Source organism: Asterias amurensis, chromosome 3 (assembly GCF_032118995.1).
Source record: "Asterias amurensis chromosome 3, ASM3211899v1".
Lineage (NCBI taxonomy): Eukaryota > Metazoa > Echinodermata > Asteroidea > Forcipulatida > Asteriidae > Asterias > Asterias amurensis.
In genome coordinates this window covers 21,810,701-21,826,597 of record NC_092650.1, presented here as the reverse complement: position 1 = coordinate 21,826,597, position 15,897 = coordinate 21,810,701, and the positions used below count along the sequence as shown (strand labels likewise).

Below are 15,897 nucleotides of genomic sequence, written 5' to 3'. Positions count from 1 at the left end.
GGAGTTTGTGTTTTGTGTCGTACAAAAACTACCCAAACCCTTTCATACCCGTTGAGTGAACTGGTCCTGGCAAGCCATACGGATTCTCTCAGCAGTGGTAGGGCTATCAAGACGGAAAACTCCTGTGATGCCAGCGTCTTCTCTAGCAGACTGGATGGCGTCTTTGATGGCAAAGAAGACTGAAGCTGCCAGCATTAAAGGTGGCTCACCGACGGCCTGTAAGTGTCAAAAGAACTAGTTCTCAGCCATTTGACTAAGGTATAAAGGCCTGATAGTTCAAGGAAGCAACGGAGGCAATTGCCTCCATGCCCCTGGTCATTGCCTTGGTGCACTTGAAATGCCCCAGTACAAATAGTGTACAATTTCTTCATAGGATGGCCTCTACCAAGGAGAAAATGCCTTGGTGTCCTTGCCCCAAAAAAAAAAAAAAAAGCATACATGCAGGCTTGGATATTTGTAGGGGGCACAAGGGGGCACTTCAGGACAATTGGGTCCAGACCAAACTTTTAGTGGAGGGCAAATCTGTCAAAGATGGAGCATGTGAGTGCAGAGCATTTACGGCATGGGGTTCCGGCTGTTTAAGGGCCCTGGAAAATTTTGTATTCTAAATGATTTGTGGTGATACCTAAGGCTATTCAAAATTTGATCCTTCAAGAATGTGGGGTTTTCTGATTTGGGTCATACTTTAATTTCCATTTCAAACATAGAGCAGCATCAGAGTCTTTCAATTATTGCAGCACCTCAGCAAGTTCTATATTAAGGAAAGCTTTCACCTATTCATAATCTTCATTTATACAAGGTAAGTTTAATGTAAATCTGTGGACATTGTGTTTTGTGTCCTACAAAACTATGCACCAGCGTCTGCAACAACTATACATCAACAACAGTCTACTGACCTTTGAGGAGCAGATTGCAAATGGGTTAGGCGTCCTCGTCAACAGGCTGACATTAAACTCTTTAGGGATGTCACCAATGGCTGGAATCTTATAGAGGCCTGGGCCTTTGGTCAGCAGGTGGCCAGAGGGAGCGATTCGGTAATCCTCCAGGACATAGTAGCCATACCCCTGAATAAAGCCACCTTCAATCTACAGAAACAAGAGGCAACAATTAAAGGCACTGGACACTAATGGATGTCACCAATGGCTGGAATCTTTATAGAGGCCTGGGCCTTTGGTCAGTAGGTGGCCAGAGGGAGCGATTCGGTAATCCTCCAGGACATAGTAGCCATACCCCTGAATAAAGCCACCTTCAATCTACAGAAACAAGAGGCAACAATTAAAGGCACTGGACACTAATGGATGTCACCAATGGCTGGAATCTTTATAGAGGCCTGGGCCTTTGGTCAGTAGGTGGCCAGAGGGAGCGATTCGGTAATCCTCCAGGACATAGTAGCCATACCCCTGAATAAAGCCACCTTCAATCTACAGAAACAAGAGGCAACAATTAAAGGCACTGGACACTAATGGATGTCACCAATGGCTGGAATCTTTATAGAGGCCTGGGCCTTTGGTCAGTAGGTGGCCAGAGGGAGCGATTCGGTAATCCTCCAGGACATAGCAGCCAATACCCCTTCAATCTACAGAAACAAGAGGTAAGAGAGCTTTTTCCCTAAATCCCGCTTATGGAACAGTTTTCCTATCCCCATTAAAAACGCAGAGACTGTGTTGTCCTTCAAAAAGGGTCTCAAGACGCACCTGTTCTCCAACTCTGGTTTCCCCATTACTTTTGTCTGTCTCCCTGTTAAGCGCCTTGCATCCTTTGGTAATTTGGCCCTATATAAATCCAGCTGCTGCTGCTGTTGTTGTTGTTGTTATTATTATTATTATTAAAGGCACTGGGCACGATTGGTAATTACTCAAAGTAACTGTTAGAATATAGAACTTACTTGGTAACGCGCAATGGAGAGCTGTTGATAGTATAAAACATTGAGAGAATCGGCTCCCTCTGAAGTAACATAATTTTTTTTTGAGAATGAGGTAATTTCTCACTCAAATATTATAAGACTTCAGGCTTGAAGCCAGTAAGAAGGCACCTGAAAGCACACACTCCACACATTTGTGCAACATTGGTGGTTTTTCTTCTTTCATTATTCCCTTGCGACTTTGTTGACCAATCGAGTACAAATTTTTCACAGATTTGTTATTTAATGCAGATGTTGGTATTACCAAAGGTGTCCAGTGCCTTTGAGTGTTAACAGTGGGAGTATGTCTGGTATGAAGTGCAATGCGTAGAAACAAAACTCTAAGAAACTAAGTAGGTCAATGGCCACAGGATGTGTGAGTATAAATTATTGACCTTAGCAGACCTATTATTGTAGAAATGCTTCTCTAGTGGCAGTATTTTGCCGTACACCCGATGTCACCCGATCAATACACTTTCATTTGTCTATAGAACCCCCTTTCTAGTTTCCAAATCAGTCAATATTTTCTTCTTTTATACCTGTCCAATATCAATTGCCGGATTGATACTATCTCCTACATCCATGACGATATCCGTTCTCAGGACCTGATGAGACCCAGTCAAACAGTCAATCTCAACCTCCGTGACTGCCACGCCAAAAACAAAGTACCGATACAGTGTCCCTCTATTGGTGTCCCAGTTGAAGTGTAAGTCGGGAATTCTAGTCCAGAAAACAAAAAGCAGATTAGTTAATCGTCAGGGCTTAACTTATGCACCAAAAAGTTACTAAGCACAACAATATAATGCTTACCAGAATAAGGTTCTAGAACTGCTCTAGAATTGCAAGGGTCGTGGGTTCGAATCCCACCCGAGTAACATGCCTGTGATATTTTTTCACATCGGTGTATGGGTAAAAACCAAAATTAATATTCTTTATCCCCGATGCAAATTTAACATCTATTATACAGAATAAGGTTATCAGTCAAAAATAGCATATCACATGTACAATCTGTGACCGGTATCCAGGGGTGGATTTCACAAAGAGTAAGGACTCGTCTCATCTCGAGTTAGGACGAGTAACTCGTCCTAACTTAGGATTAACCTTAAGGTCTGCATGCTACAGTGCGGGGTTGGGACTCGTCCTAAGTCCTAAGATTAGTCTTAAGTTAGGAAGAGTTTTGTGAAATCGCGGCTGCTTATTTTTTGCTAAGCAGAACATTTTTTAGCATTATTTTCTGCTTACCCTTTACTTTCCCCGTATCTCGAGGAAATTGGACCCTGGAATGTTGCATATAGGCCCTTCATGTTTGTGCAGACATCTTTGCATAGGGGATCCATAAAGTGCAAGTTAATCCTGTTAGTAAGTCATTGTGTCTACAATTCGAATCTTCGGCACGGCCAAAGGTTTTGCCACTTCTGGCTCCACAGCTGGCATAACTCTCATTCTTCTTTGCATTCGGTAAGTACTATTTTACTTCCCCGTTTCCTGAGGAAACCACCAACCCCATGTTTCAAGTTGGTCAAAACGCATTTAGTAACTTTAGGGTGATAAATCAATTTTTTAAAAGAGTGTCACATGTTTACGACCTAAGGCAAAATTCTCGCCACTTCTGGCTCCCAGCTGGCAAACCTCTTCTTCGTTTTACCCTTGATGTTTTGTAAGCACCATTCACTTTCCCTGTACCTAAGGATACCAACAACCTGTATTTTAAGTTGGTCAAAACGCATTTGGTCATTAGAGGGATAAATTGACCTTTAAAAGAGCGACACAAGCTAACTACGGAGGGAAAAATAGAAGAAAGAAACTCACTTGTAAAATCCTGTGGCAGAGAGACTTACTCGATTCAAATATGCAGACATGACCTGTAAAAAGTGTGGTTCACACCAATCATGTGAAATACATGATAATAATAATGATAATAATAACAAATTCTTATATAGCGCATTTCACAATAACCGTATCAATGCTCTTTACATTAGTGCCCTGGTCATGGGGCCAATAAACATCCCTGTAATGTTTCACAAGGAACCAGTCTAACGCTCCATTGTTGCAAGTGTTGCCCTTATATGGTATCGCTCGTTTATTGAATGGACGAAAACATGGTGAATGAAATGACTCTTGGAAACTGTTTTTGAAGAAATTTGCCAAAATAAAGACACAAAAAGAGCGCTTGAAGTGAGATTTAAAAGATGATTTATACCCCGCTTGTTTGACAACTAGATCTTTCATGAAATGTTTATGCAGTTTGGGCATTCTTTGACATCTGAGGGAGAATTTTTTTTTTTTTAAATCCCGACCGACCGACCCAAGCAAAAAAAACTGGTGAAAGGGCAACCCAACATATATTTTTGGGGGCCTAATGTTTGATACAATGACTTACTCATGATCCTGGTGTACCACTTAATTTTTAGTTCCTCAGACTATCAGACAGTTGCTTTGTCAAGTGGTTCTGAACCAGCTTTTTGCAAGGCAACCTCCAGAAGAGCAAACCATTGCACTATTAATTGTGCCGTACACCTGTGTACACATCCATTCAGAATTGTGTATGGATGTTCACCGTCTCTTTTGAACCACACAAAAGCCACGCCCTTAATTGTGACAATATTCAAGTTTTAAAAACGCAAATGGCTTATTGACCGTGATGCAGTGACAACGCTACACAGCTTGTCTTACCCAGCTTTCCCATGATCCCCGTGGCTCATCTTGAACAAATTGATCCAAGCGTTGTAACAGAGTTTCACAGGCTGCCTGTCAAATCAGAGTCCGAAGGAACAGACAAGAATGACCACATTGGTGAAAAAAAGGGAGAATAGGAAACAAATTAGGCACAATTATTTAAAACCATTATACACTTTCGGAACAGAAAAAATAAATACAAAATTCACAGATTTACAAATAACTTACAGGGTGTACAGAAGGTAGTGGTGAAAGACTTCTCTTGAAATATTATTCCATGAAATACTTTACTTTTTGAGAAAACATTAAAACAATATCAATTCTCGATAGCGGGAATTATGGATTTATAGTAAACACATGTGAAATGTGCGGAAACAAGGGTGGGTTTTCCCATTATTTTCTCCCGACTCCGATGACCGATTGAGCCTAAACTTTCACAGGTTTGTTATTTTATGTATCGTAGGAGGTCCTCTTTTCGAGGTGTCCCTAAAATCGTGGCAAATCTTTTACCTCTCTGTGCGCGATGTAAACAGTCCCTAGACAAAAATTGTGTGGTTTTATTTGCCAAGCAAAGAGTCTCCACTCCGTTGACCAAAACTTAGAAATACGTAAGGCTCCACTGGATATTTGCACTTGTATTAAAATTTAAACGATCAGCTTGTTGATTCAATTATCACTGTTTATTTATACACTTTATTATAAATTTTAAGAGAAAAAAAAGGGAAAAAAAAAAAAATAAAAATCAGATTTGAAAGCCAATGATTGTTCACACTTTTTATTAAATTATTTATTTGTTATTTTTTGTAAATTACCATGGTAATTTTAAAATTTAATTAAACAATATTTTGAATAAAATGAAGACAACTGCTGGCTATAGAGTCATTCACAGAGTCTCAAAGAACACTTGTAGTAACTGTAGATGTGTCTTCCATGTATGCTTCACCGGGAAACCATGCTTTCTTGTTTGCCGTGAAAACAGGAAAAACTCAAAACAAATGGGGCCAGTTGAAGTCATCGAAGATCGGTGTGTAGCAAAAGCAATAAAAAACGAAAATTACTGGCAGTGTAAGCACTTTATGTAATCCACCATGTATACATATACTGACAAACCTGTAGAAGTTAGAGATTGATCGGCCATCTGGGTCACGAGGAAAATTGTGAAAAATGGATTACACATTTTGCATGACATCGATGCAAACAAAATAAAAAATGAATAAAAAACTCCAGTTAGTTAGAAATTAGTTTGATTTATTTCTAATCAAATATGACATTTCAGACAGAAAAATTTCAGGGGATGTTTTTTAACTATCACCATCATTTGACAGTGTAATTTTTATGTAAATCTGTGATCTTCACAGTTTTTATTCTTACCAGTTCAATTATGCTCGTTTAGGAAACATTAATAATGTTGCAGGAAAAAAAAAATCCCCCTTGACCCACCTTGATGGCCATGCCATTAATATCCGAGCTGATGCTTCCTGCTGTTGGCGTAGTGTTAGGAACCGTCTGGGTGCTGGTCTCACTGATGTGAATCTTTTCTTGGGGTATTCCCAACGTCTTACTGGCAACTTGAATCATCTTGGTGTGTAACCCTTGACCCATCTCCACGCCACCGTGAGAGAGAAGTACCGAGCCATCGTTGTAGATGTGAACTAAAGCACCAGCCTAGGTATAACAATAACAATAACAGTAACAGTGACAGTGACAGTGACAGTGACAGTGACAGTGACAGTGACAGTGACAGTGACAGTGACAGTGATGACAACAACGACGACGGCGACGGCGGCGGCGGCGGCGGCGGCGGCGGCGGCGGCAACAGCAACAGCAACAGCAACAGCAACAGCAACAGCAACAGCAACAGCAACAGCAACAGCAACAGCAACAGCAACAGCAACAGCAACAGCAACAGCAACAGCAACAGCAACAGCAACAGCAACAGCAACAACAACAACAACAACAACAACAACAACAATAATAATAATAATAATAATAATAATAATAATATGTCTTTATATACGGCCCACGTATCTACCAAACAAGGTATCCAAGGCGCAGTGATTAGGTTATTGCAGAGATGTATTTTGAGACCCAATTATGTAGCATCTTATAAGGGTTTACAAGGTGCTACGGCGCATACAACAGCCACAGCCAGGAACACCGGGGCAAACCCCTTCTCTTTCCGATAAGTGCACTGAGTTCTTTACACAACACATGGGACCAACGGCTTTATGTCCCATCCGAAGGACGATGCAATGGTTAAGTGTCTAAGGACACAAGTGTGATTGGAACCCACACTCTGCTGATCAGAAACAACAGAGTTTGAATTCAGTGGCAATAACTACTCGGCCCTGACACTTGATGGAACATAATACAATTCGCTGATATGCGCAATACAAGTAGCTACTATTATTTATTATTATTTTTTCATGTTGAACATCTCACCTGATTTAATGTCTTATACTCAAAAGCAGCACCATATTGCATTGGCGTAACAGCAATTCCCCTCTTCCTCCAGCGATTCTCTCTGAAATTTGGAGATAAAACAAATTATAAAACAGATACAGGGCTTGAGGCTTTCGAGTGTCAAAATTTGCAAATTTGTACACCCCCCTTGAAAAACAAATGCAACTGTTTTTTTTAAAGCAAAAACCAATTTTGAAGTGTTCCTGTAAAGGTACTTGGACACTCTAAAAGTAATTGTTACATGTAGCAAAAAAAAACTCACCAGTTGTTGATCGATGGAGAGCTGTTGATAGTATAACAAATTGTGAGAAACAGCTCCCTCTGAAGTAACGCAGTTTTTGAGAGTAATACTGTCACTAAAATATTTGAATTTCATTTTGAGACCACAGAATTAGATTTTGAGGTCTCGAAATCAAGCATCTAAAAGCAGACAACTTGTGCGACAAGGGCGTTTTTCCTTCCACCATTCTCTCGCAACTTTGACGACCAATATGAGCTCAAATTTTCACAGGCTTTTTGGTTACTTTGTGCATATGTTGAGCAACACCAATTGAGAAGAGTGGTCTTTGAAAATTACCAATAGTGTCCAGTGTCTTGAAGTGCAAACAGATCTTAGCTACTAAGCAAAGTGTGATGCAACAACAAAATAACTATGACAATACTGAAAATAAATCTTGGGGTTTTGTGAAATTGAGAAAGAGGAAACCCAATTTTACCGGTCAAATTTTATCACATCTTATCATAACTGTAAACAAATCTTAATTGCTAAGCAAGTGTGATGCCACAACACAAATCACAATGAAAATAATGTCAATGAATCTTGGGGCTTTGTGAAAATGAGCATTAAAGGAAAATTGCAGAATTGGTTTTTGCTAACAAAACAGTTGCTGGCAGTGTAGGCACTTTATGTAATCCACCATGAACTGACAAACTTGTAGAAGTTTGAGATCGATTGGCCATCTGGGTCACGAGAAAATAGTGAAAAACCAATTACAAATTGTGCATTGCATGCCAAAATAAAAATAAACAAAACGCTCAATGAGCGATAAACTCCAAACGCGAAGTTAGATTATTTATTTCTCATCAAATATTACATTTTAGACAGAAATATTTCAAGGGATGTTTTCAACTATCATCAGCATTAGACCGTGTCAGTTTTATGTAAATCTGTGATCTTCACGATTTTTGTTTCTTACCAATTCTGTAACATTCCTTTAAGAAAACCCTCTTTACCCGTTAAATTTTGTCACATCTCTTCTGCGCTCTTCAAAATCACTCTGAGTGAGACATTTGTTCCAACATCGCTTCAGATTCCAGTTCTTCAGCTCCTGTCCGAAGCAAGTCTCGTCACCTTCTCGAAAAAAATTGATTTCTCGAACCTGGATGGGGACATCAGAGAATCATCCATGAAAAAAGGAAACAACATTCATACTAAAGGCAATGGACACTATTGGTAATTACTCAAAAAAACATTTCATAAAAAACTTAAATGGTTACAAGTAATTGAGAGCTGTTGATAGTATAAAACATTGTGAGAAGTAATTTTCCACGAATTTGATTTCAAGACCTTAGAATTGGAATTTGAGGTCTCAAAATCAAGCATCTGATAAAAGCACAGGACTTCGTGTAAGAAGGGTATTTTTTCTTTCATTATTATCTCGCAATTTCGATGACCAATTGAGCTCAAATTTATACAGGTTTGTTATTTATGCATATTTATTTTTCCATATCTGCTTTGTAATTTTGTCAAGTAATATTTATATTTTAAGATAATTGTATATTGCATATTTCTTGCCATAACTCTTAATGTTATTATATGGAGCTGATCAACTCATGTAATTGCATTTTAAGAATGATTAAAAGTTTTTTGAATTGAATTGAATTGAATTGTATTAGGAAACATGAATCTGTGGCTCTTATTCTAAGAGACTTTATTGGCTACCTATTCACTCTCGCATTTTATGCAAAATATTGTTGTTGGCTTATGAATGGTTTTATAATTTTGCGCCTCCTTATTTGATAGAGCTGTTACTATTGCACACATTTTCTAATAAGAAAAAAAGTTTATTATTCCACCAGTGATGACCAAGTAATATGGTGAATGCAGCTTGGTGTATTCATTCATTCATTCATTATTGGTTTATTGTTTTAAAAACAAATTCCCATGGCGACCGGAGGTCGAATTACAGGAAAATACACAGAGATTAAAAAATAAGAAAAAATCACACTATTACACATTATTTAAGAAATAATTGATTAAGGAGAGACAAATATTTACAATGTATACAACAAATAATTTTGTATACTGGGTTCAACCTGTTTCAACCACTTACTTTCGTCTGGCTCAGTCCGCATTTACTGGCAACGTCAGATATAACAGACTCAATAATCAGGAGACTTTGTGGAAGGCCAAACCCACGGAAGGCTGTGCAGGACGGCAGGTTAGTTTTACAAAGATGACCAGTCACGCTTAAGCTGGGTATGTTGTAAGCGTTCTCACAATGGAAAAGGGCTCTTGTCAAAACCTAGAGCAATGAAAAATAACACACAAAAATAGCAATTGACCAAATTCAAACCAGGGCCCAATTTCATAGAGCTGCTTAAGCAAAGAAATCACATTACCGGCCAAGACTCCACTCAATTGTAATGCTAAGTAAAAGACAGCTTAATACTAGTCATAAGCAATGTATATGGCAGGAAATTTTGGCCAGTAACATGTGTAAAACAAGCGAGCTATTTTCGTGCTTAGACAATCTTTTTGCTTAAGCAGCTCTATGAAATTGGCCCCTGGGCTCTGCTTAGCGTAAGCGAAGAATCGGTGCTAATTACAAAAACAGGGAACTCCACGCTAACACTAAGTGTATTTCATAGGTTAGCAGGGGAAGTGTTGCTTGTGCACTTGCTTGCTCCACGTCCTTCTCTTTCAACTTCGATGACCAATTGAGTCAACATTTTCACAGATTTGTTATGTCATGCATAATGTTGGGATACACCAAGTATACTGGGCCCAATTTCATAGAGCTGCTAAGCACACAAATTTGCTTAGCATGAAATTTCTACCTTGATAAAAACAGGATGACCAACCGAATGTCCATGTGATTTTCAGGTTAAAGCAAGCAACAGCTGGATACCAGTAACAAGCAACATGCAACAAATGGAAATTTGGTTGGTAATCCTGTTTTTATCAAGGAAAAAATTTCATGCTAAGCAAATTTTTGGTGCTTAGCAGCTCAATGAAATGGACCCTTCCCATGAAATATGCTAATTACATTTACGCATGCGTACAAACCTTATTGGTTGGCAAACGCCATAGAGTTGTGCACTAAGCAGACGCACAATCGCGTCTGCGTCACGCAGCCATTAGCCATGTACAAAACAGCTGAACTTTCCCTCATTTTGCCAACCAAAATGTTAGTGCGCACGCCCTACATGCAGTTAACATATTTCATGGGAAGGGTCTATTGGGTGCTGGTCAATTACCAAAAGTGTCCAGAGACTTTAAAGAAAAAAAAATTCACAGTTGGTTTGTTTTTATATTCACAATTAAAGATGCTGTGTCAGATTTTTGGCGCCAATCATTAAAATGTAGATTTTATTGAGTGAATGGTTTTTCAAAGAGTATCACCCGCTTTAACTTTTACTTTTAATGGTCAGGAACCATGACAAAAATTTAGAACGTTTCTTATAAAACAGTGGTCACGTGATATATTGTCGGGATCCTGACGAAAACTAATTTTGAGCGCTTTATTTCACTGCTACTAATAGTTGGCAGACTTTTTCGAGCAGTGGCTCAAATGAAAGCTTGTAACTTTCTCTACCCCCATCAAAATACCTATTGAATTTTAAATCAAAGTTTTGGGGTCAAATCGGCTAAAAATCTAACAATAGCATCTTTAAAAACATTTAACTCACTACGCCTGATGCATCCAAGGAGTTCCCACAGTTAGCGTAGAGATCAATCTGTAGTGCATTAAGCTGACCATCATCATTGTATCCCACTTTGTAACGTGCCGTGACTGGTTCACGTATTCCAGTAATGCTCATATCTTCCACTCGATCAAGCATTAAGCGAACCGGACGGTTTATTCTTAAAGATTGGCAAGGAAAAAAGTTTCCAAACGTTTAAATTCAAGCTGTGCTTAAAGGGTTTGGGTACTCTATGTAAGATACAAAACACCAATCGTACATTTTAAATTAAACTTACATGGTTTTAACGATAGTGATGGATAAAAGCTTCCATTCGAAATGTTAAAATGTAAACGGCAGCTAAAGGTTGTATGGCCTTCCGACTGGCATCCCGAATAAAGATATTGACAAAATAGAGACACCACCAACAATAGGGCTAGATAGCTCAGTTGGTAGAGCGCAGGCACGTTAATCAGGAGATTACAGGTTGAAGTTCCGCTATATATAATTATTAACCTTTTCTTTGTTCAACCCTAAACTATTTTGGAAGTGTCTTGGCCGAGCGGCTATAAGAGCACCGAATTCAAACTCTGGTGTTTCTGATCAGCAGAGTATAGAAATAATATGAATGTAGAACATGAAGCTGCTTAGTTTTAGTTTAGTTTTAGTTTGAGTAAACTTTACACTGGCATAAAAATATAAATATACAAGACGATACATACAGAAACAATGAACCAAAATAGCTTAAAAATACCAAGCCAGTGAGTGGCGAGGAGGAACAAGTGACCAGCGCCTCTACAAAGCTGCCTGCCACTTACTTGACGGCTGCCACAGCACACATAGCTGCATGAACGCAGCACCTCATGTCTTTGCCGCCAAAACCGCCTCCAACTCTCTTGACACGACACTTGACCTTATTCCCTGGTACTCCTAAAGCCTTAGACACCATGGTCTGAAAGGGGACAATATTGTTTAATATCAATCAATTAGTTGGGGTTAAAGACAGTGGACACTATCATGACTATTGGTAACTGTCAAGGACCAGTCTTCTCACTTGGTGTATCTCAACATATGCATAAAATAACAAACCTGTGAACATTTGAGCTCAGTTGGTCATCGAAGTTGCGAGATATGAATAAAATAAAAAACATACGAAGTTGTGTGCTTTCAGATGCTTGATTTCGAGACCTCAAATTCTAAACTTGAGGTCTCGAAATCAAATTTGTGGAAAATTACTTCTTTCTCGAAAACTACGTCACTTCAGAGAGAGTCATCTCACAATGTTTTATATTATAACACCCCTTGCAAAGATTCTGCCTGCTCATTGGTTTAGAGCGCGTCACATGACATGTCTTAGTTTTGCTATACGACGGCCGTCGGTTTGCCATGCGCTAGTCCGAAGACTAGCACATGGCGCCGTGCGCTAGTCCGACAGACTAGCACACGGCGTGCAGTACCCAGACGTCCGTTGCGTGTACGAGGATCATAAATTAATAGTCTGTAACCATTTCGGATTGCACGACACTACATGCAACACAGTAAGTAAAAGGGTTTGCAATCTGTATTCGCGTCGTCCGTGGATTGTAGCATTCAGGTCTGTAACTTAATAATAATAGTACAGTATTTAGAAATGTTTGGGGTGTTATAAAACAAATATTGACTGCTTTTACTCGTGAAATGGTTAAAAACTATGACTCCCTCGGTGATCCCCGGAGCGTTCTATTTTCCCTCGGCTTCGCCTCGGGAAAACAGAACGCTACGGGGATCACCTCGGGAGTCATAGTTTTAACCATAGCACTCGAAGCAGTCAATATTTGTATACTATCAGCCTCTCCTCATTACTCGTTACCAAGTGAGGTTTTATGCTAATAATTATTTTGAGTAATTACCAACAGTGTCCACTGCCTTTAAACAAAGACAAATTTACTAGGGTCTCGAACCACAAGCGCGAGTGGAATACGGAAAAATATAGCGCTTCTGCGTCCCATATCCAACGAGGCCGGGCCGAGTTGGATATGGGACGCAGACGCGCTATATTTTCCGTATTTCCAAGAGCGCGCGTGTGATAACGTATTTATCTTCAAGCAAACTTGACGCGTGACATAGAACACACAAGACGCATGGTAGTGATATTAGCCGTGCAAAATAGGTTTTTATCACCACTCCATTCTGCCAATCTGATTGGAGGAATAGCGCGTACTTGAAGATAAATATTATTATGCAAACTCACCTGCGCTGTAGTCGGTGACTGTGTGGCCGATATAACTTCCACCTCCCCATCTTCACCAGGGAGGATCAACGTAGAGAAGGTTTCCAAGTAGAAGTGTTCCTGACCCCCGATGTGAATCTCTCCTTCAAGGGTATGATGAGAGCTCTCCATACCTGCTTGGATGTTACCTCTAGTGATGGGCCGGGAGGTAGTTGGGTAAAAGGAGTTCTGCTCGATGGCATCCTAATTAATTCAATTCAATTCAATTCAATTCAATTCAAGAATACATTTATTTCCATACTCTCATAAAAGAATAACAACAGTTACATGTATTACAGAGTAAAGCAAACCATTTCTTTAAGTAAGAGTAAACATGAATAAATAAATAGAGTACGGGGCCGTTTTGGTAAGCATAAGCTTGTAAAGAACAGCCAGACAGACAAGAAAATGAGGCAACCAGACAGACAGACAGACAGACAAACAGACAAAAGGACAGATGGACACATGACACAACGACTTCGTAATAGAAGCGACAAGATGGCAGAACAGTTTAAGCTGAAAATAAATAAGACAGGTATTAAAGAGATGGATGTGGTTCAATTACATAGCATGGGAAGCTAGGATACATAATGGGAGATAATGTCACGTTTCCAAAGCCAGAGTCACGGACCGCTTAGATCTACTGCGTTCATCTATGGCATTCCACACACGAGGACCAAAGAAGCGAATTGTGTTCATAGAGTAAGTGGTGCGAGTGAATGGAACATAAAGATTAGTGCAGGATCTAGTGGAGTAGTGTGAGTAGTCAAAAGGATTTAATTTGGGGTTGAGAACAGAGTAAAACATTACTAGAGACGGACTCGATCGAATGACCAGATTAACGTGCCGGTGTACATTGAATGGTTGGTAGTCTCCCTATTTTGTCAATATCTTTGTTCGAGGTGCCAGTCAGAAGCCATAGCTGTCTTATGACCACCATTGGTCCCATGTGTGTTGTGTAATGCATGTAAGAACCCAGTGCACTTATCGAAAAGAGAAGGGGTTCGCTCCAGTGTTCCTGGCTGTGGCTGCATGCTAAATGCGCCGTAGCATTTTGTAAACCCTTATATATAAGGTGCTACATAATTGGGTCTCAGAATTCATAACTTTCAATAACCTCTCTTTCTGTATAAATGTATATACTAAGCGAGGGGGTACCTTGTTAGTAGATACGAGCGCTATAAAGACTTCTATATTATATTATTATACCAAAAATTAAAACGAAAAATGGAAGCCACAGCCAGGGGATCACCTGAAGGGGATGTAACTTTTATTTAGATATCAAATATTAAAAACAAAAGGTGAAAGTGGAAAGTCAAATTTAAAATGATTTGGGGTCGAACAAAGAAAAGTTTACTAGAGTGGGACTCGAACCATTGGCTATACGTGCTGGCGCTCTACCAACTTAGCTCTCAAGCCCTACATGTATGTTGGCGGTCTCCTTATTTTGTTGACTTATTTGTCCAGGAGGGCCAGTCAAAAGGATTAACCTTCCTGAAGAGGTGGTGGTGGCACTAGCAGGGGTGTAGGGATACGTGGGGGGGGGGGGGGGTGGGTGTAAGCCCATCTACATGTAGAAAGTTTCAAATTTTTGTTTAAGCTAGCCAAATTGACTGCTCAATGGTTAAACTGAAATCACAAGTTCTGTTTAATAGCTAAGGAAAATAAACATAGGCTGCGTTCATAAGCTTCCCTGGGTCGATCCCGCAGTGCTCACTCGGGTGAGCCCCTGACAAGAGCTAACCGAACGATCACACTCGCCCTCTCGTGGTGACGGCATGCTCCTCAGGTCACCCCCCAAGTAACCCACTCCACAAGCAGGGCACTGGGGGCTGGCCAGGGTGAGCCCCATCAAAGCTATGCGAACGTACCAGGGCAGACCGGTGTCCAGGGAAGCTAAACGAACGAACCCATAGATGCACAACTCAAGCCAGTACTGCCTACCTCTATGGTAATGGTTGCAGGTAGTTCTTCATAGTCCACTTTGACTAGTTTAGCAGCTGACTGTGCAATGGCTTGGTTATCAGCCACAACTACGCCAATCACTTGACCAACACAAGTCACCTGAAAGAGACGGAGAGATGAGATGCAAAACATTTTCCCTTTTGAAGAAATTACACATTTTAATATTACATCCAGGCCCTTGAATGTGAGTTTAGAACTGGTGTTTTGTAACTATAGGAGAATATCCCTTACAAAAAAATACTTTAAATATAATATGATTCTAAATATGAATTTAAATATGATTCCTATAGATTTGTCATCACTTCTTTGATTCTTTTAAGATTCTTATAAGTTTTTTTCTTGTAAGGGATAAGGCATCTGCCGTCGATTTCACAAAACTCTTCCTAACCTAAGATTAATCTTAGGACTTAGGACGAGTCCCAACCCTGCACTGTAGCATGCAGACCTTAAGATTAATCCTAAGTTAGGACGAGTTACTCGTCTTAACTCGAGATAAGACGAGTCCTAACTCTTTGTGAAATCAACGGCAGCTCTGGCAAGTTGTTGCTGAGGGGTCAAGCTCTGGTGTAATCAGCAGAGTGCGGGTTCGATATCTGGCCTTGACACTTGTGTCCTCAACTAAGGCGCTTTAATTGTTTCTACTTCTGATGAGATGAAGAAATTGTCAAAGTGAGGAACTAATTCGTAACAGCACAGGTCAGTTAGTTTTGAAAATTCCTGAAAATCAAACAAATTGCCA

At 39.9% G+C, this 15,897-nt stretch overlaps 1 protein-coding gene across 1 annotated transcript in view; it reads right to left on the bottom strand.

Annotated features, from left to right (window-relative positions):
- LOC139934842 (xanthine dehydrogenase/oxidase-like) overlaps nucleotides 1-15,897 on the bottom strand; it is a 50,958-nt gene that overhangs the window by 5,402 nt on the left and 29,659 nt on the right. Inside the window, exons 20-32 of the mRNA XM_071929250.1 lie at nucleotides 15,138-15,257; nucleotides 13,176-13,397; nucleotides 11,764-11,897; nucleotides 10,952-11,126; nucleotides 9,373-9,564; nucleotides 8,273-8,418; nucleotides 7,019-7,100; nucleotides 6,017-6,241; nucleotides 4,574-4,648; nucleotides 3,710-3,762; nucleotides 2,440-2,620; nucleotides 897-1,085; nucleotides 49-216 (exon numbers count right to left, since the gene is read on the bottom strand). Coding sequence (XP_071785351.1) covers nucleotides 49-216; nucleotides 897-1,085; nucleotides 2,440-2,620; nucleotides 3,710-3,762; nucleotides 4,574-4,648; nucleotides 6,017-6,241; nucleotides 7,019-7,100; nucleotides 8,273-8,418; nucleotides 9,373-9,564; nucleotides 10,952-11,126; nucleotides 11,764-11,897; nucleotides 13,176-13,397; nucleotides 15,138-15,257 — 1,962 coding nt within the window. The remainder of the gene's footprint in view (nucleotides 1-48; nucleotides 217-896; nucleotides 1,086-2,439; nucleotides 2,621-3,709; nucleotides 3,763-4,573; nucleotides 4,649-6,016; nucleotides 6,242-7,018; nucleotides 7,101-8,272; nucleotides 8,419-9,372; nucleotides 9,565-10,951; nucleotides 11,127-11,763; nucleotides 11,898-13,175; nucleotides 13,398-15,137; nucleotides 15,258-15,897) is intronic.